Consider the following 21,806-nt stretch of genomic DNA (forward strand, 5'->3'; position numbering starts at 1 on the left):
CTGCTACAGTGTGACAGGATTAAAAACCGATAGCTAGTAATGTAACTGCCGACATTAGAGACAGCTGCATTAGGAGACGATCAACATGTTTCGGCCTTGGGACCTATCACTGTGTCATGGCCTTCATCAGGATAAAAAAAACAGCTACTGCAACAAGTGAATGAACGCAACAATAAAAAAGTGTGAAAGTAACACACATAGCGGTGTATAATACTGAACCAGTGGTCCTGTAGTTCAGTAAAAGTTAGGAAATTAACCGCTTCTGTCCTAGGGGACGTAAGGTACGTTTGGTGTAAGTATTTACATTGGTTTACTTGAGGTGGTGGTTCCTAGACACCTTTTTAACATTGTCTAATGAGGACTTCCACTGTCTGTCTGTCACTACTTGACCTATGTTAAGGGCCCAGTCATCCCTAAGGTCTGGGTATTTTAGTGTACGATCCCTTAGCAGTGCACCATACACCAAAGTGACATGCTTACTGTTACCTCCCCGATATCACAGCAGATGTAATTTTCGTAGGGATGCAGTTCTTTCGTTCTTGTCGCCACCTCCCTTATCGTGTGTACTAAAACATTATATGTCAGAAAGTGTCCCCTGACAATACCATAACTATCCCTAATATCCTGGAACGATAATAGTATATTGTGCATATACATGTCTTCCATGGAAGTCAGTCCTGCTTCCGTCCATGGTCGCGTGTTATGCTGCTCAGCGATCTTAAGAAAGCACGGATGCACCTATATTGTATATTCGGGGAGTACAGTAAAGGGTTTTTCTTGGGGTGCACATACTTGCGCCAACAGTATTTTGCACCCTTCGTCAGTTTGTTTAGGGGCTGTTCCGCCCCACGGCTTCAACAACCAGTCGAGTATTGGACGTCCCCCTAACATGTGCTGTATTCCTCTCCTTTCTGGGTTAGGAGGAGTCAGTAGCCATATCCAAGGCCACAGCAGCTGTGCTGCTGCATTGTATAGTGCATAGTGTCAAGCACTCACCCAGTCCTCCGTTGTCTAGGGGCTATACAGTTTATAAAGAATCCCTTATGCAGCACCAATTGAAGGGTATCCAAGTGATATAAAAGTCAGAACAAAACTATAATTTTGGCTATAACCACGCTGCCCATTGGGGAGAGAGCAAGAGTCCTCTAGAACTCCAGGAAGTGTCACGTTTTCATCACCACCGAGTCCCTGTATGAGATAATTATAAGTATAATATATGTTGGCTCCCAAATATTTACAGGTGTCATGCCTCAATCCGGCTCTGGCCTAATAGTCCATCCTGTGCAGCTTCATTAAGCTCCTTAATAAGCGCTTCAAGCTTTCTCCTGGTCAAGGCCGAGTGTTGGGGTGTCTCTGCTACCTTCTTTTTCCATCCTCAAGGGCCTCTGATAATAAAAGCTGACTTGGAGACCTGTTCTTAGACGTTGGGATCAATCAGACTGTTCTATGTAATAAGAGGTATGCAGAGCAAGACAGTTATTCTCCTTTCTCTCACCAGTTCCTAATGCATTGAAAGTGCACTGCCAACACCCCAATAATAGAGCATTAGGATCAAAAGGAACATGCTGTTCTCCCTGGAAACATAAGGCAGCAAATCAGTAAGCACAGTTCTTGGTTGGTAACGGGAGCATTCAGGCATTCGGACTTTGTGGCGTCTGCAAAATATTTGAAATGGTGACTTCCAGGAAAGGAGATGTGACGTCAGCCTTTGCTTCAGACCCTAAGCCAAGAAGACCACTCTCTGTTAATAGTACGCCGCATTAGATATCAGGTACTGTATTCTCTTGCTGCAATGTTCTGTGCACAGTCAATATACCTCTGGTCCGGTTGAATATTTAGTAGTCTTTCCTCCTTCTCTCGCAGGCTGTAAAAAGAGATCGGCAACGCAGCGGGTGGCCTACCACCTGAGTTACAAGTGGCAGGACCAGAACCCCCATGGCCTCCATCAAAGGATCCAGCCTACGCTAAATGGGCACTCCAATACTGCTTTAGACGCAGTGCGACGGGGTCTGCTCTTACACAGCCTACAACGGGTGAACCAGAACAGGGTATTTGTTCTGCCCCCCCGTCCTGCGACACCAGCATGAATGCAGCCAAGAGCAATAGCCTCCCTGGTTGTTGGATCCTATTGTGGTGGAAATTGCCAAGTCATCTCGCGTCTCCCGCCTGGTATAGGAGCCATGTAAGAGCAGCCAATAAGCGAGTCTCTTAGAAGTTGACCATTCCACCTCATGGCCAGGCGCCGTCACCTCCAGTACAGTTTCAATGCTTAGTTGCCTTACTGGTATTCTGTATTCTACAAACTGGCTTGAGATAAAACCTCTACCACATCATGCTGAACTGACTCTTTTGCTGCTAGAACTGTCTCGTGATACTAGAAAAGAATTAGAAAAATGATCATTTGAAATCACTTTTGAACTGTTTACTCAAACAAAGCGTCTAATAGGCACTCCTTATGACACTGTTCGATTCCTGATGTTTTAATGATATATTAAGCAGTTGTTCCCATTACTCTATATACTTTTGTCTGGAATTCCATTTTTCTACCTGCTGGCTGTTTTTACAGTGTGTGCGCTTGATGATAGTTGCATCCCGTGCTGGGTTAAGTCTTGGACTGGCTAAGCAATGAAAGAGACATGCAAACAATGCCTCTGTATTCTATTAAAGCTTGGCTAGCCTACATTAACCTCCAATTTCTCTGCAAAGGAATCCCCAGCAGAAGATTAATAGATCATAGGTAACCCACGTTTCTGAAAATCCTTCCTGTAATTAATATCTTAACTTCATTGTTAAACTTATCTGCAAATTGTACGTGATAACTATGTTGTGTACAGCCCTCCGAAAGGGCCTCCAAAAGGACCGCTCAGCTGGCAATTAAAAGCAAATGGTAGACTGGTTGTGGTGATGAAATTTTCCGCGGAAAATTGAGTTTGGCCTTGTTGCATGTTAAGAAGTCCCAGAGCAGTGCCGTGTTTCATCTAATGCTAATCTACAAACCACACTGCTTCTACATAACGCACAACATGCTAAATTGATCCTAGCAAGAGCAGCACATGCCCTAAATGCGGTGCCCCAGAGCATTCTTTTTTCCCATTTAACCTGGGCATGTCGCAAGGTTGCCAGGTACTGTCAGTCGATATTGGACCAGCATTTTCAATGTACAATGCTTCTTGTCCAACTGATGTGGGAGACCTATTTACCGATCATTACTCCCTTCAAAATAAAAGGATAAATTGCGATGCACTGTGGTAGAGCATGTCAATAAAATGCTTAATCCGGTGGATCCTAGTATCAAGGATTGGCTGGAAGTTGTTGATAATTGAGAAACTGCGGAGTAAAATAGCTTGGAAACTAGTGCTTATGGACAGTAAACTGGCAAACGATGCTGTGCAGGTGCAGTCATACACGTGAGGATCACTAGAGCATAAACTGCTATAAAACAGACGTGGACCAAAGTCAACATAACACACCCGACTCCTCTCTATCCTCTAGATTTGGATTGACTAAATGAGAATCAAGAAATGTACACACCTGTTTGATGTGGCAAGTTGAATGCTACATAGTATGATGTGGCGTCTGCACTTTGCCCTGGCTCATCCTACCTTCTGCACTGTTCCTCCCGTGATGGCTGAGTGTCTTGTCAGTTTTGTGTAATTTTCCATTGTTTAAAGATGAAGCATGTGAATGTCTTGTTTTTTACAGCCACGTTTGATTTATTTTGTTGTACTGGGATGTGAAAATAATAAAGAAACATGAAAAATGGTTAGTAAATAAAAAAAAAGAGGTATAATATTTTGTGAAATACACACACCTCAATTACAAGAACTATTCCACTGACATAAAAGCAATTTACACAGCAACAAACATCTTCCTTTATGATAAATGATGACTGAAAGAAACGTCCAGTGGTGATTTCTGATCTTCCTTTCTCAGATGGCTGTCATAATAAGAGATAATCCATATAAAAGTTGCATATTGAAAAATCTTACACGTGCTCTTAGCAGTAAAAACAAGTAAAAGGCTAGGTGAGTTTTATTTTTTTTAATAAACTGGTACTATTTCCCTAGCTGTGTATTTGGTCAGTAGTGGAACCTCCCATTCCTCAGTTGTATTCTGATTACGCCGAACATAATATTTGATCACAGTAACCATAGAGACAAGCCGACTCAACCAGAAGAGCCCTTTAGCCACAAATGAGGTACACTCCCTTAACATCAGCATCTTTTACATACTCAGTTACTGAATTACTCTATTAAATAAACGATATTCTCCATTGGTGCATCAGCCAGTGTGGTGTTGGGTGGGAAGGAACTGACAATGAACAGCTGGGCGCTCTGGTCTGATAACAACTCCAAAAATACTACAATTTTATTGCTGTGCCCAATATTAGTGAACAATATTAGACACTTCGGAATTAATAAAAAAGAAAGTTCTTGCCAGTCTCAGGACCTTCCATTCAGGTGTTGGTCCTGTTGGCCTCATCCAAAAATGGATGTTTACTTTTTTTCTTGGATGAATATAAATGTCTTAGCCTCATGGTGGATCCATAGCCGTGTTGTGTGTTGAGGAAACGTCTGAATATTTTTCACAGTCGGCTAATTTTTAATGTTTGGTAATGCTCTCTCAATTTGTGAAGAAGAGTAGCTCTAAACTTGGTCTATTTTTAAGGGCTTTCTCAAAGCGATTTCCAAGACTTCGGGGCTTTCAGAAGTCACTATCATTGAGCCTTCTTCTGGTCTGGCCCTGAAGAACTCTTTTGTAGCAATCCTCTAGGCTTTTCATATTGTTGTGGGAGATAAAAGCTTAAAATATGTGAATAGTTTAACAAAAATCTCCTGCATAAGCCTTATGAAGATGTTTTCCCTATATGATTTTCCACTTGCCCTAAACCGTGGCTATATGCTAGAAAAGTGGTTGCAGTGCAGTTACTCTCAATTTCTATGAAAGCTACCCTGGTGTCTGTTGAAATGTGTACATTTTGAGCCATGAGTGAAGGCACCACGTGTGATACCTTTCAGTGTTAAAAGCATATAGCAAACAGTAACACTTCTTGGATGCAGTCATCAATGATTTAAGTTGGGATGTCAAGAGCGATGTCATCAGTGATGCCATTGAATGCACTGTGAGTGATGTAATATGTGAAATTAAAAGCAGTATTTGATGGGGCATAACTTAGTTAGCTCAGATAACTATAGCTGGTGAATTTCAGTGTATTTTTGAGTTGTAATTGTTTGTTTTAAGTGACATTTGCACCTAACTATATTGCCACCTTAAGCTTTGTTTTTCACCAGTTCATTTCTTGGTGTATTTTTAATGTAAAGTCAGATCTTATTACCTAACTAGAATGCCACATTAAACTTTGCATTTTTCAGTGAATTTCTAGGGTATTGTTTAGGTCTGGGTGGGAAACTCCGCTGGTGAAGTTTTGTCACTCACCTGCATGGAACGCGGAGTTCGGCAAAAAATCTCCACCGTGGCGGAGTGGCGTTTGCCAGTGTGCTCACCCCTAGTCCCAGGAGTCCGGCTGTGAAGGACTTAGGGCAACAGCAGTAGTTCTTGGCCCCCAACGACCCTCTGCAGCCAACGGGACTTCACCCCTCAACCAGTAGTGCGCCAGGAGACCCTGCAGAGTGGTTGAGAAAGGAGGCAGGCCTCCGACATCTCAGCAATCCCGCTGTGGGGGACCTACTTGTGGCAACAATAGGGGTTCTTGGCTCCCAGGGACCCTCAGCAGCCACATAATGGGGAGTTTTCTGAAACTTCGCGAGCTCTGCCCAGGCCTAGTATTGTTAACAAAAAGTATTAACTTATCACCAAGCCTAACAATAATGTCACAGTCCTGATACCGTACTCAACAACATGAAAAGGGTGTCCCCATTAAATATGAAAAAAGGACAAAAAATCCAAAATATAAGAAATAACACCCACAGACTTGCTCACAAGTTACAAAATTGATTTTTCATTTTATTTTTCTTTATGATGTTCTTTTTTTTTTTTATAAAAGTGAAGTGAAAGACCACGCACCCGCACGTCACGACGGCACCGGCATCCTGATGCTACTTTGAGGAAATCCTTAAACTAAGGACCCGTAAATCCTTCGGTAGAAAGTCGGCGTTACTTTCACCAAATTTCTCACTAAGACCCACCCCTTGAGAACATTTATCTTGACTGTTGAATCTTATCATTACGGATACACCGGAACTCCCTTATGTGCTTTGCGGGATCATATTCTTTGTTTAAAATAACTGCATGGTATTTCACTTAATGCTGCGGGCCTATTTAGGACCAGGCCCGGTTTTAGATATATCTTGCTGAAACCTTCACTGACTACAGTACCCCACTGCATCTGACCTCAGAATTCTGAGATATGCTCCGCCAGCCCTGATGTTCACATTTGTCCATATCTTTTAATGATTATATCTTGGGTCATTAATGCTCAATGGAACGTAACATGTGCGCCCTGATGAAGGAAGCTATATAAAAATGTTGTTGGTACTTTCCGAAACGCGCGTCAGCGCTTTCCTTGTGTGCTTTCTACAGTGGTCTATTGTTTTAGTTATTGTTATGTGTATTGTCTTATGTTTCTGAATGTAATTTTGGACCTTATGTCCGTTGTCTTTTTATGTGATTAATTCTTTGCAGTTGAATTCCATTTATGTGAACTTCTGTTTACATATTGTTGAACATTGGTATATTTAGGGGCTGTTTTCTTTTTCTCAGATGTTTAAAGAAACACGAAGAGGCAATTCAACAAGAATAGTCCATTGTGATGTTTTATGGATTTATGTAAATGAACTGTTTCGATGTTTATTTTACCTTGTTTTTTCCTTTTTTTATAAAAAAAAAAGAGAACATCAACAAAAATAAAATGAAAAATCAATTTTGAAACTCTTGTGAGCAAGTCTGTGGGTGCTATTTCTTATATTTTGGAATTTTTGTCCTTTTTTCATATTTAATGGGGACACCCTTTTTATGTTGTTGAGTACATTTCTTCCCCTGATGGGTTGTTCCCTAGCTAATGTCAGGGTCCCTCTTATGTTTATTTAATAATAACACAGTCCTGATACCGACCTGAAGCCCTGTTTCCAGCCCCAGTGGAGGGAAGCCAACACCCCCCCAACCACCTGAATGACCAACCAAAGAGAGCACTTATCACTATATAAAGGGCTTCATTTTAAACAATGCAAGTCTAATGGCTTTCTCGAGTCCCAATATCAAGTATAATGCCAGGGATATTGGTTTTGTCATGAGGTGACCACATCAATATACACAGCAAGCCTGTTGGCTTTATCAAAGTTTGACCATATCCATATACAAGGCAAGCTTATCAGCTTTGTTAAGGTGTCCCGACATCAGTATATGTTTGCAAAGCTATTGGCTTTGTCAACAACAGTAACCACTGTCAGAGTTATCAGGCCACATAATGTAGCCATAACAACCACCAAAAGGGGTCCCTGCAACCCTTACTTAAAGAGCAACAGCTCCGGCTTTTTAAATGCTTAGTTATCGTTTTCTGGAGTCACATTCTATATCCTCCAGAAAACATAGGGTTACTTTAAATAAAGGATTTCTGGGGGCTGCTGCGCTCACTTCCTCCAACCCATCACTACCCTTTTGTAACATGATAGTGGTGCCATGCCAGATTGGAGCACCACAAAGCAGGACAAAAATATGCTCATTTGTCCATGAAGGGCATTTTGGGGCGCTCCTCGCAGAAAGCAGTGAATAATAAATCATTTATTATTCTTACTTTAATTTTTGTTTGCCCGTTTTCACCAAGGACACTCACTTCTTCTTTCAATGTTGGAGGCCGTGGGAGAGCCCCGAGGCTTCACTGACTACCAGCATGCCACCAGTGTGTTAAGAGGCTGCATGTGATCCAGCTCCATTTGCTGTGTGCTCTAGACAGCGGATGCAAAAGCAAAGCACTGCTTCCTACTCACTCTGTCTCAAGCGATGAGGTCCACGGAACAGCAATGCATTGGTCCCGGGGGATGGTGTTCCCAGGGCCGAAACTTGGCTTTGGGAGAGGATCTTTTTTTATTTGTTATTATTCAAATCATTTTTTATTGAATATACAAATACAAAAAAAAATACATACTTGAAATAACGGAAATAAAGGAATTGAAACGTAAGAAAAGGAAATGAAAAGCAAAAGAAATGGGCCCGACTCAAAAAATACATATCTGAAATTATTACAAACATGTTGGTGTAGTCAATTGTGTAGATTATGCCCAGCGCCTACCTCATAATGAGAAAGCAGCAGCGAACGAAGGTATCTGCTACAGGTGACCATATGAAAAAGCAGTGTAGATACATACGATATAATGAAGTCACAATGAGTCACAATAAAGTTCCATATATCACCACAATAATACCGCAATGGGATGGATTCACGGAGGATCAAATGAAAATGATGAGGCGTCTAAGGACTTCCAGAGTTTCCGGTTAGTCTTGCACCACGGGGAGGAATGGAGAGCCGGATTGTCCACACCTCTTAAGAAGGACAGCCACTCCTGCCAAATTCTAAAAGATACATCCCTAGAATTCTTCCATTTGCATAATATGACTTTACAAGCTAAGGTGAGCAAGAGATCCATCAGGTGTCGGTCATTCTCGTTGGCTAAAGTTGAATCAAGAGCACCTAATAAGACATATGAAAATTCTCTAGGGGGGTTGATGTTGAATATGTGTTCTATATAGTTATACATTTTATCCCAGAAAGGCTGTATGGTGGTGCAGGCGAAGAGCATATGAGCGAGGTCTTCAACAGCGGAGTTACAGTTCCAGCATGTCGGCGTATCTTTCAATCGCAGCTTAAAAAGTTTTTCAGGAGTCCAGTATGACCTATTAAGTAGCATATACCTAGTCTGAGACAGAATAGGAGATATTTTATTCGAGAAGGCCGTACTGTATATTTTATCCCATTTAAAGTGAATATTGGTGGAGTTGGATTCTGATTCCCATTTAGCCTCATTACGTTTATGCGTTTTCCTAGGGTTAGGTAGAAAGCGTTTATACATTTTGGAAACAGTATGACCGGCTTCCAAAAATCGTGAAAGTTGAGAAGTGAGCGGTGGGTCACAAGGTTTAATGGAGCGTGCTGAGAGGAGAGCTTTTAATTTTAAAAAGTCGTAAAAGTCCATGGGAGTTAAATTGTATTGGCTCTGAAGAGCTGAGAAGGGTAATGGTTGGGGGCCTGCAGAGGTCTTTTTTCTTTTTTTTGTGGGAGAGGATCTTTAATTGTTCTTGTCCTTCTCAGGGTCTACCTAAGATCCTCAGAGTGACTAGGTAAAAATGGAGTGAGAAGCGCCTGATGCCGTGAGCCGCCCCTGCAATCTCTTCTTTCTCTCCTAGCTCTGACTTTCTTCAGCTACAAGTTTCTCTCCTCTTCCATCTTTCTCTTCACACTGGTCAACGTTTAGTGTCCTGTCTCTCCTCTGCTCTGTGCCTCATTTCTTCCCTGCCCCATCTCTTTTCCTCTCTTGTTTCCTCTCCTCTCCACTTTCTGTCCTGTGTCTCTTCATTCTCTCCCTTTCGTATCTCACCTATGTGTGACCTGTCTCTGTGTCCAAGAACTCCTGCTGTCTGCACTGTCTCCTTAATGCATCACTTTTCCTATCTGTAAGGGGTTCTCTTTCACTTGTCTTGGTAGTTTTTTCCTCCTCTCCATGTTTTTCCTTTGTCGGTCTTTCAGTCTTTCTGGTCTCAGTCTCACTTTTGTAGGCCTTTCCCCTTTGCGCTCACTCTCTCTTTGACAAACCCCCACTAATCTCTCTCTCTCTCTCTCTCTCTCTCTCTCTGTCTCTCTCACACTCTCTTACTCTCTCTCACTCTTTCACTTTCTCTCACACACACACTCACTCACACTCGCATTCACACTTTCAAACTCACTCTCTTACTCTTCGCTGCAATTATTCCTCAAACTGGCCCTCTTTCCCATCTTCATTGTCTCTCACCTCTGCTGTCTTTTTATCACCTGTCTCTCCACACCTCTATGTTGCGCTCTTTCTGGTCACTCTGTAGTTACTGCTACCTCTCCTCTGCTGTTTATCCTTTGTTTTTCTCTGTTGCCTGTATCGTTTTGCATCTCTGCTCTCTTTCCGTGACAGTGAGAGAAGCTGGGGTGCCTATTCACTTAGCCTATATACATCATCAATAGTAAGTCTATGTATTGCCAATGTATGTTTTCTGTTCTTTGTGCTTGCGTATCCAACACAGCAGGCTGAATCTGGTTGTCAACAGTTGCTACGGTTTGGTTGGACTGCTATCCTTGGTTACTCTGCATGTGTTGAGGGTGCCCCTCCATGCCAGGGGGGCAGCGGGAGGGGGAAGAGGGGTGTAGTGTAGTTCCTATATTCCCAATAGGCTGTGCGCATTGGAATAATATACCCTATAGATATGACATAGGACTGAGGTCAGTATGTCTCTATAGAATATACTAAACTTAATTGTGAGTGCCAGCTAGCTCAGAGGTCACTAGAAACTTTCTCGAATACACAAGAAGGGATTGGTTTCTGACAACTGCATAAACAGGACAACTTTGTTTCCCTAGGACTGGAACAAATATCAGCCGCAGCTCCACCTTTCTTGGTGTTGTTGCCGTTATTCGACATTGTTTAATGAAAATTGCAGAGCGAGTTTCAAGGAAACAAAGATAAGGTGCACAATATTTTGGAACACAGTATCCTTCAACGTTGAACAAACTAAAAAGCGAATACGTAGGATTTTCGTCCTACTCAGCTATGGCGGATATTATCCCTTTACCCACTCCAGACGTCTATTAGAGTATTACAGAAAAAAGGGGTCTCTGAGAAAAGCACGACTGAGTTACTTTAGTATCTAGCGTTAAATTAGTGCCTTACCAAACGTTGGGCGCCATGTAGTGTAGTTCCTTCATTCCCTATTGGCTCGGCACATTGGAATAATATACCCTATAGATATGAAATAGGACTGAGGTCAGTATGTCTCTATCGAATATACTAAACTTAATTGTGAGTGCCAGCTAGCTCAGAGGTGACTAAAAACTTTCTCGAATACACAAGAAGATATTAGTTTCTGACAACGGCATAAACATGACAACTTTGTTTCTCTAGGACTGGAACACATATCTTCAGAGTCGTGGAAACAATAGATAACTATTTTACTCAGTCAATCGTGCACGCTTCGTTTCTACAGAGTTGCACAGAAATAGAGATACAGGCATTTCAATAAAAGGGGTTTATTGAACAGTCTTCTTTCTCATGCAAGAGAGCTGAACTGCTACAATTGTTAGGCAGAATGCAAAGTATAATGCGTACAGCGTAAACAATAGTATACAATAATACTGTAATAGTATTTTTTAGTGCTATGACATATAAAAATACATACATAAATAACTGGTGCTTTTAAAATACGGCTACCCCAATGTACCTAACCTAGGTCTAGTACCGGGGAAGAAGTAAGTGTGGTCTTTAGCATAGGTTTTAGTTCTGCCAAGAATTGCCAAAGGTTTCTCTAGGTTCTAATCCGCTCCATACCTTAGAATGAAGGAGGTTGGCATCTCTGTCTCGGACTCGATTTCCCAACACCCCGCAAGGGGAGTCAGAAACACTGGAGCTGGATTTTCGGCAGAGAAGGACAGCTTCTGATCAGTGCGTCAGCTGGAGAGTCGGCTTCCTTCAGCACTTGCTGTAGCCAGCTGCGTCGGGCAAGTAGGTAGTCGAACTGCACCGAACCACACCGTGCTTTGCTATAGCAAGTGAAGGTATATTTATACCTTGAAGGTGTTTAGGAATGCCAGCTTTGACGTAAAGTCAGGTAAATGAACGTCCTGGATGAACCCCATAGGAATAGTTGTTCATGCATAATAATGAGTTTCTTGGAGAAATCAATATCCAGGCTAGGGGAAGTCCCATCTGCTTAAGAGTCTGGTTTTCCAAGATATCGTTGTGACGTTTGATGAACGGATGGAAGTAGCCATGCCTGTATTTGGGTAGCATGGGCTATGCCTAAATAATGGCTTGATTTATATGGCAATATAAGGGCAACGCAAATTGTACCTATATAAGGACATGAATCTGGAACATTCATTTGGAATCTAAAACGCCATACAACAGGGGGTGTGATGCCATGCCTCTGGTATCATGTGTTAGTAGTACACAAATGAAGTTGGCAGCCAGAGATCCAGCCTTATAATATGGTTGTTCTGAGAAGCTCTGGAGTTCAGCTTCCATTTTGGTGCATGGTTGGGGTGCCATGGGAATTGGGAGGCATTTGTCTTAAGCTTTCTAGGGACATTGCTTCGTTGACTGAAATTCAGCAGGATTTGTGAAGGAGATATTCCAGCCTTCAGGACAAACTGCTATACATGGAACATGCTGCAATTAACAACCTAGCAAGAGAGCCAGGAAAGAGGCAAACAAGTGTTCAGCCCTTCTGCAAGCAGTAAGGGGTGGTAGACATTTGTGCTCTATCTTTTAGAGCTGAACATGACTTTTCATATACAATGTGAATGCACCCTACACACACAAGTAAAGGGGTTTCATGTTGTAAAGACATGGCTGAAAATGTATTTTTGCTACATTGGCATTTACATACAGTTTGTTGCCTTGTATTTGTGATTACTTATTTCCCAGTTCCATGGTTATCTATTGGTTTTCATTGGAACGACAAAACACTGGCTTTCGGTCTCGATTCGAACTGGAGAGCTCTAGGGTGCTCTGGTATTACTGCAACATGCATATAAACCCACTGGGCTGTACTTGTACCTTTTATGTGGACAACATTCTGGCTATATTATTTGTTTAATTGTAGGTATTTTTGGCACAAATTGTCTCATAGGCCTGTAAAGCTTGAACCATTGATGCATGTACATTGAAATGAGGCCTTCAGTGTTAATGCTTTCTTATCTGGGATTTTTATACAGGCGCTTCAGCTGCTGTAATCTAAAGGCACACAATGCAGAATATTGTTGGATTCTAGAATGTAGCTTTCCCAGCCAAAATGGGTAGTCTGTGTAGCAGTTACTCATCCCAAATTATCTTCCATCTAGGTCGTAGTCTCATTGTCCATATTGTACTACAGTATTCTTCTAGGAATAAATATAGTTATGTTTTTAGCTTATGTGCACACTAAGGAATGTTCACTGAAGTTAAAGGCTTGAACTGATCTTACGAATCTGACGTTGCAGTGTTGTCTGTGTAAATGGTTAGTGTACTGAATTTAGATCAAGAAGTATGGACCATTACATTCTCACGAGTTAGTTATCTCAAAAAAGGTCCAGTGGAAATAATTCTGCATTTATAAAGTTAATTTAAAATAATTGTATTGAATTTTCAAGAAAAGCGAGCAAAACGTAAAAATGTGAAAGGAACAAGTATCACGTGGTGACCAAGCATCAGGAAGCATGGTTATGATAAAGAAACATAGCATCAATAACAAGAAATCATCTTCCAGATTGAGAGAGCAAAACAGGGAACATATAATTTACACAATACAGTGGCATCAACATTTTATGGAACTGATCCATTCTCAGCAGTCGGCGCCCGGCTCTGGGACAAATCATCAGCCATATTCCGCTTCCTCAAACTCCCAACTGGGTCCCCAGATATCCCTAGGACTAGTCCTCCAGGCTTGGAGTGATGTATACATTTCTGCCTGTTAATAGCAAAAAGTAACATCTTTTAACCAATTTTCGGGGTAGTTGGGGGGGGGGGGGGGTGGTCCTTTCAACCATATACTGGCAGTGCGGCGCCAGACAATTAATAACAGCAAGGCCATCAACCTTTTGCTGGAAAGTGGAATATCTAGAGGGGAGCAAGGAAGCGTTATGTTAGTTATTTCCAACCGTGTTAGCAACCAGAAAGCCCGGCTAGTGGGACAAGCCTTGGCCTAACGCATGAAACCTGCTTGGTAAGCGAAGCATTGGGCACATCCCGAAGGCATCAACCGGTCAATCACATGCAATCAGTATTGGGTGTAATACACAGGTGTAATACACACACATAATATTTAAATGAGTGAGTCTGTCTGTGGCTAATAGAGGCACGTTTTATTTGTTCACAGCATTGACCCCCATTCTTGAGAGGTATTCCAAGGTCCACGTCCAGCCCACAACCCTTAGGTGCACCTGTAGAGGAGGGGAGCAAGCTGTCAGTTATGACAACCTTTGTATCATGCTATTCCTCTGATGGAGATTTTCTGGCTAGCAACTGCCTTTTGTAGACTGTGCTTCAGTGGAGGGATCTCTAAACACCTGCTGATTAATTTCTTCTTCTTTTTTTAAAGTTGCTGTTCTTGACCATCAGCTAGCAAGATGTCGAGCAGAGGTGGGAAAAAGAAAGCGACAAAGCTGTCACGGTCCGCGAAGGCTGGGGTCATTTTCCCAGTAGGACGAATGTTGCGTTATATTAAGAAAGGACACCCAAAGTACAGGATAGGTGTTGGTGCCCCAGTGTACATGGCTGCTGTGGTGGAATATCTCGCGGGTAAGTCTAGGAAAGCTACTTAATAATGGGTCAGCTAATAACGGGCATTGTGTTGTTAAGCTCATGAATTTAGCACGGGGCATTACATTCTGTGAAACATTTGTCAATAATTCAGTACATCTTTAAAGCGCCTGGAGACCTGTACATAGATAGCATCGTAACTGCTGCTTGTTGACATTGCTTGGTTTCATGTGGTTTTTCAAAGTGCAGTTAAGTTACTTATTTCTAATTTAGGCTACTACAATTATCGCTTTAATACATTTAAATTGCATGCATATTCAGAAAAGTAAGATTGATTGAACCTCTTTAAAAAGCAATAACTTGTTTAATTGCACAGTATTATGAATAGTTTTGGATTTTCCTGTAGCTGCATGTAAATCATAGGAGAAACTTTAGCATACCCCATTTTCCTTTAAATATATTGGCGTTAAACAGAGTTGCCTATTCACTGACTGCAGTTTGTAGTACTTTTACTAGTACTACAGTAGTACTGTTCACAAACTACAAAAGGCTATTCACAAAGCTACATGCAGAGGTCTCCGCTTCTTCTATCTCTTCTGTGCGGCGATCTCCACCCCGATTGTGGAGATCTCCATACACATATGCCGACGTTTTAGTAGTAAATGTGAGCAGGACTTGGGAGTGGCATAAAAATTAGATCTACTAATAAAAGGGTGCAAGTTTTGGGAGGTGTAAGAGGTTAAGGGATGCGGTTAGGGAGGGATATGCACCCACCCATAAAAGAGTGAGCCCATTACTGCTCACAAACTTCACTTATAAATGTACTGGAGCCCAAAGGACTCCAAACAATAGTAAATGTCCTCCAGCACAGACCTGGAGTAAGTGCAGCATTACCTCACATTAATTCATAACATCATGAAGAAGTCCCCAGACACTAATCGTCACGCAACTGCTGAAGTAAAAGGGCCCTCCACTCATCCTGTTCATAAAAGCCTAGACGCTGCCAGACTTAGTTGGCCTGGAAAAGACAGGGTGGATGTCCTTAATTAAAGTGGGGGAGTAGGACTCAGACTAATATACTTACTGGTAAGTAATTGTGACATTATCTCTGTGTCTCTCCCTTGCTTGAATTCATAACAACATGAAATGTGCTAAAGGTAATCCAGTACAACTAAGGTTGCATGCGCAAACCAAAATTATAATTCATAATGTACATACATATAATATTCCTCAATTCACTTTACCCTGACCCTGGAATCAACAATGTCCTTTAAATTAATCTCTTTGACAATCCTATACATTATATAATCCTATTAGGTTTAGCAAAGGTTGAGGGAGTCACCCAAATGACTGACCTGCAAACCTTCCTAATCCAGGCCCCCAAGATTCTGCTGAAGATTCTGCCACCCCCCCTTGTAGACCTGCATTGAAGTCCCATACCAAACAGCTGACCTTCTTCATAGGCTAGTAAGAGCAAACATTTGACCCATCTGTTTAGAGAAGAGACTGAAGCCTTCCCACTCCTGGCTTAAAATGCACAAAAATAGCAACTGAAGCCCTAATAAAGGAGACTCTGTCCAAGTAAATGAGGAGGGCCCTTCTCACTTCAAAATTACAATCCTAATCTTTTCTTCTGACTTGGAAACAATTCGTGTAAAATTACTTCCTGTTTCTAATGAAAGGCAGAATTAATCTTGGAAACCAAAGAATGACTAAAGCCTAAACAATTCTGCAAAATTGAAGTCTAAAAGAAAGGCACCCTATTCACCTAGCCTCCTAGTGGAAGTAATTGCTACGAAACCGAAGTTTGCAGGGTCAAAATCTTAACATCCACCACCACCATGGGTTCCAAAGGTGGATCTTTCAAATCATCTAAAACTAGCAAAAGATCCCAGGCTGGAAGCAGCGGAGAAATCAAAGCCTAGATGTTACAAATCTTTTAAACAAGTGCTGCACCACCCCTCCTAATCAGGAAGGTTTTCCCATGAAATCCTGGAAGCCTTTATTGCTACCCACTGAATATTTATTTGGGGCACTTTAAGGCCTAAGTGAAAACCGTCCTGTAGGAAGAAAATCCCCTGAAGCAAATCAACATTCTGAGTATGCAATTGGTTAAAACCACACCACTTACTAAAAGATGCCCAACATATGGCATATAATTTGAGTTGATCCCTTTCTTAATGTTTGTAAACTAGAAGCTAATTACTCTGATAAGCCTCTGTTCGTCATCCCTGGCCTTTCAACTTCCAGGCCCCTAATCTGAGCCTCGACAGAGCCTCCTGACGTAGAGTGGGAACTGCTCAAGGAGCGAGAAATGTGGGGAAAAGGTTCTCCTGTGCTACCCTCAACGATATCGGGAGAGGAAACCAATTGCAGCGGGTAATGCTGGAAATATCAAACTTACAGAATCTTCTCCCTTCTTACACTGACGTTAATATCGGGGGGGGGGGAATGAAAGGTATTCAGAAGACCACAGGCAGAACAGAGCATCCACTGCCCAGTCCTCTTCCTTGTTTCCCCTAGAACATAATTTTCTCACTTCTATTACTGGTTGACCCCCAACACTGAACTATCTGTGAAACAATTTGAGGATGGAGTAAAAATCCAGAGAAGTTGAAATGCCCCTGCTCAAAATTTACCGCAAAGTATTGCAGATCCCCACATAAAAATCCTACCTGCTGTTTTAGCTAAAGAGAAAAACCTTGTCCCTTCCTGCGTGTTGACACATGTTTTTGCCTTTACATTGTCATTAGACCAACACCATTTTCATTGCAGAAAGTGAAAGTTAATCATAATCAGGGAATTAGCTTAAACCAAATTATAATAATCATAAATACAAAAGGACCACTTGTGACTAACCCTCACTATAGAAGAATAAATAGTAGTTCTCTCAGTTCTGAACAGAGATAGCAGAATAGACCACTAATAGAGCAATGTCCCAAATAAAAAGCACAATTTTAAAATGTTTAAAGAAGAATGGCTAACTCAAAAATCCAAAATGGCATATTTGCAGATCTTATAATGTTCTAGATAAAAACAACACAGTTTCATGGCATGTTAATATGTTAAGAGGTGGTACTAAAATGTTACATGAACAGCAAATTATTAAAACTATTAATTTCTGTACAACTTGTAAATGACTTTCTTTGGACAGAAACATGAGCAATGCAACTTATTACTAGTGTCTGTTCTGTGCATTCGTAATAATAAACACTAAGATGGAGGTTTGGCATATTAACATTCAGACTGTGTCAAATACATCTTCCTGGATAAGGAAGCTAAACATTATACTTTTGCGCATACAGAGACACAATTGCAGCAGTAGAATTTTAATGTTTTTCTCAAAAGAAAATGAAAAGAAGAGCCAGTGCACAACATTTAAACATGCAGTTTCAGGAAGGCCTGGGTTTGCTACTGTATCAAACCTTAAGGATTATTTTTGAGAAACAGGTTTCCAAAGCTGTGGTTGGAGCCGATTGGGACAGGAAACTGAGATTATGAGCTTGGATCTTTACTCTCCTATCCTCTGGCAGAGTAGCCAATACCAAATCTAACCAAAACCCTGCTTCAATGAAGTGTCGGTCCTGAGATGGTATAAGGTGCGACCTTTCCCATTATTTGAGGAAACCAGAAACAAAATTATGAGATCACATCCTTATACCAGCTTAGCCATGCCATGGACGGATCTCACAGTACACCCACAAGATCTATTCATTGGGCCTTACCACCTGGAAAATGGATGTTACAAACACAAACTATAAACATTAGGCTATCAGACATTATAAACATTAGGCTATCAGACATTAGGCTATCACATAGAGCGCATGCACCCTACTTGAGAATTGGACCTCAGGCAAAATACATGCTGCTGAAAGGTGAGGGTGTAGTGATGAAGTCCACAGCCAGGATGTATTTTTATGTTGATTTATTAGTTGTAGTTACTTGCAGATGAGTTGTAGAGATGCAGCCCCACCAGGAGCAGTCTGCCTGCTGCTCAGCCCATACTCCAACTGACACACTCAAGCATGCAGGCACCCAAACATTCCGTTCAAGACTCCCACACCAACCTTCAATGTATCACATTCACACTGGCTGAGCAGCTAGGGAGAACGTAACAGAAAGTAACCTGATAATTATGATAGAGGTTATAACAGAGGGCTACAGAGCTGGAGAACTAAAGGTATTGAACGCTGGTGATATTGTTTGCATGGGTCAGCCTGGGAAAGGTGTGTCTTCTTGGGCATTACCTGAAACTACCCTACCTTTCTTGAACTGTGACGGAAGGGTCTGCTGTAACATCTTATGTAAAAACCCTTTTAATTGGACATGAAAGCAATTGGAGTTTTTGTGGTTTAGTATCATGTTTTTAAAAAAAATTATTTTATTTGTAATGCAATGGTTTTAATTAATTTATGCAAGTAAAGATACATACATACAGAAACCATGTTCCTGCAGCACTGTGAGAACAGTCACTGGCTGCTATTCTTATAGTTCTCTTGGCAATGAGTGATTCAGCCAATTATCTAAGTAAGGCTGAAGGAAGATTTCCTTGTGATGAAATAGACCCAGTACAGGAGCCAACACCTTTGTGTACACCTTTGAACTGACTTCAACCCGAAAGACAGAACCCTGATGTGAAAATGAATGTCTTCCACTGCAAATAGCAGGAACCACTGATGTTCCTCCTTGGTCAGAATATGCAAATACACATCCTGAAGGTATATGGATGTCAACAAGTCCTGGCTGTTCATCATTTGGACACTGGTTTGTAGAGTGACCATCTTCAGCTGCATAGTTTGAAGCCAGGAATGTACCTTCTTTGGGTCCAACTCTGGTGTATAGACCCTAATGACTTTTGGACTAAGAACAGATTGCACTAAATTCCTTTGGTAAATTCCATTGGTTTGCCCAACTTGAGGCATATGAACAATGGATTTCCTGTCCCGTAAAACACAAATTCCTTTCCATAGTGCTTTGTACTTGATCGGATCTCTGGGAACAGAAGTATGGATGTTCGCCGGGTCTGGAGGAGATTCTTAAAAGCTTATGTGATAAGCTCTACTGACTATGTTCAACCCCTATCATCGGGGATGGTTTTCTCCCAAGCTGGGAGAAATCATGTGAATCTTCAACCCATTACAGCTGGGCTGACAGAGACAATCATTTTCAAGACTTCCTTAGGAAGATCCAGTTTGCTGAATGGTTCTTTGCTACAAACTTCTTTCTTTGGAATTTCTTCCTTCCCTTTGTTAAGAAGATCTTCAATACTTCTTTGGAGATCTATAAGAACAGCATTCCAATACCTTTGAGATCTTTAAGACTGCCCCTTATTGGGTCAGTTGTATTCCCTGTATGTAAGCACCTTCACAATCATTGTATCCATGTGGTCCCCAAATAATTTCTTCCCATCAAAAGGAATTTTTAGTAGAATGATTTTCATGATGCTTTTGCATTCCAGCCTCTCATTCAGAGATTCATTCTTTTTAACAATGGAGTCCCTGCGGTCATTACAATAGATCTCAGCAAATCTGAGGATACATCAGTTAGAAACTGGGACTTTTGGTCTATTTGATTATGAGGCCAGACAGTTCATGCCCTCCTGAATGCTACTGCAAGATTTTCAAAGTCCTTCACAAAGGACTGTGTTGTATATGCCAAGTAAATACCAGCCTTTTTCAGTGAATTCACCATTTTCTTGACAAACAGTCCTCTGTTTTTATGGCAGATCGACCATTCAGAGTTGCCAAAATGTCATCCACCTTCAAATTATGCAGAAGCCCTTCTTCCGACTCTACCAACGACTAAGTTTTCTCTAAAAATCATCGAACATTAGCTTGGTCCACCTCCTTCCTTTCAGTCGCCTAATATCCACAATTTCTTCTTCTGTAAACGCATGGCATAGGAGGGTGGCTTACAGAAAAAGACCTATCGCGTCCTCAGGAGAGGCAAATGGAGGGAACCCCAGTTTGTCTATGATGCGCCCCAGTACTTCAGGTACCTTCTCTTTCTTAATGTATTTGCTTGAAGATGAGAAACTGGGGGTTCCCTTCCCCCAGCAAAAATCCACCTGAAGTAACCGCACCTCTGCACAAAACCATGCATGGGGAGTCTGGCAAGACAAAATATAAACAAGACGGTTGAAGGGCCCTTTTATTTCAACAGCTGAGTGGTGATTAGCGTCTAGGGAGTCACGACTGTTTCATGATTTTATGAAATAGAGCGAGAGAGGGACGAGGACGTAATAGAGGTAGGGATTTAAAATAGAGCTGAATATGAACTAATTTTAAAATACAATAATATTTATACAATAATATACTACAATAACATGTTTAGACTTAAATCTATATATTATGTTTATTAAATGTTAAATTCATATACACTTAAAATTATTAAGGTGATAGTGATAACGTTTTCCTACATTTAAATTAAATATATAAAATTACTTTACATTAATATTTATCTTTAAAGTATTTCTACTATTTTTATTATGCTTGAATACACTGTTAAACTTTCCCCTACACTTTACCGTAGAGAGATCTCCGCCCTGGAGGTGAAGAATTCTTCCTACATGTGAAAAGTTACAAATAGTAATGTTAGATTTGTAAATTAGGCTCCACCCCCTGGGTTCAAGAGGTGGAAACATGTAAGCCTAAACGTTGTAGTAATTTACACTTGTAAATTCTTGAATAGCCCAAAGTAGTACATTTACCACAACGTGTAAGAATAAGCTTACACATGTAGATTTACTCACATGTGAATTACCTTTGTGAGGCCCCAGAGTGTTTTGCTTAGTGATGGCAGGGTTGTATAACATTTTTGTCCTGTACAGAAGGAAATGTTGTGGCCAAGATCAATACATGTGGGATAAAATATGTAGCTTTCGGAGGTCAAATTAATGGCTTATTTTTGGGATCTTGAGACATGTTTTAGTGACCACTAAAATTTCTCAAATTCACACAAAAATGCACCATGCAGAGATTTTGGTTGAATGATTAACCACATTTTTTGCCTAATTTTCATTTTAATGAATTTGATCAATAACTTGGTGGGGATAGCTTTTTGGTGCAAGGTGTGGTCCTTGACGGGCCCGTGCAGCTTTACGATAGTAGATCGAGAAATGTCCACTATTCTCTAGATTTCTTGGCCAAATTGATAGCTTGTGAACCACTTTAGCCTCATTTTCACTTGGATATGCTGCACATCTGGCAGTTAAAGGGGCCATCCAGTGAATGATATTGCAATAATAGAAAGGAACACCCTGTAATTCCTTGAACAAGGGTAATAAAGCCATGAAAACAAGCGTTCCACTGGGTTAACAATTCAAACCAAGTTTATTTTTGAGACATGTATTTCGTATTAGCCTGGAGAATAAATCAA

General features: G+C 41.1%; 1 protein-coding gene across 16 annotated transcripts in view; it reads left to right on the plus strand.

Moving 5' to 3' along the window:
- The window catches only part of MACROH2A1 (macroH2A.1 histone), a 232,281-nt gene that overhangs the window by 41,413 nt on the left and 169,062 nt on the right, over positions 1–21,806 (plus strand). For all 16 annotated transcript variants that reach the window (XM_078653250.1, XM_078653252.1, XM_078653238.1 and 13 more), the window contains one exon: positions 14,269–14,468. In XM_078653250.1, the coding sequence (XP_078509376.1) occupies positions 14,297–14,468 (172 nt within the window). In that variant the 5' untranslated portion in view covers positions 14,269–14,296. The remainder of the gene's footprint in view (positions 1–14,268; positions 14,469–21,806) is intronic.

Source organism: Lissotriton helveticus, chromosome 7 (assembly GCF_964261635.1).
Source record: "Lissotriton helveticus chromosome 7, aLisHel1.1, whole genome shotgun sequence".
NCBI classification, from domain to species: Eukaryota; Metazoa; Chordata; class Amphibia; order Caudata; family Salamandridae; genus Lissotriton; species Lissotriton helveticus.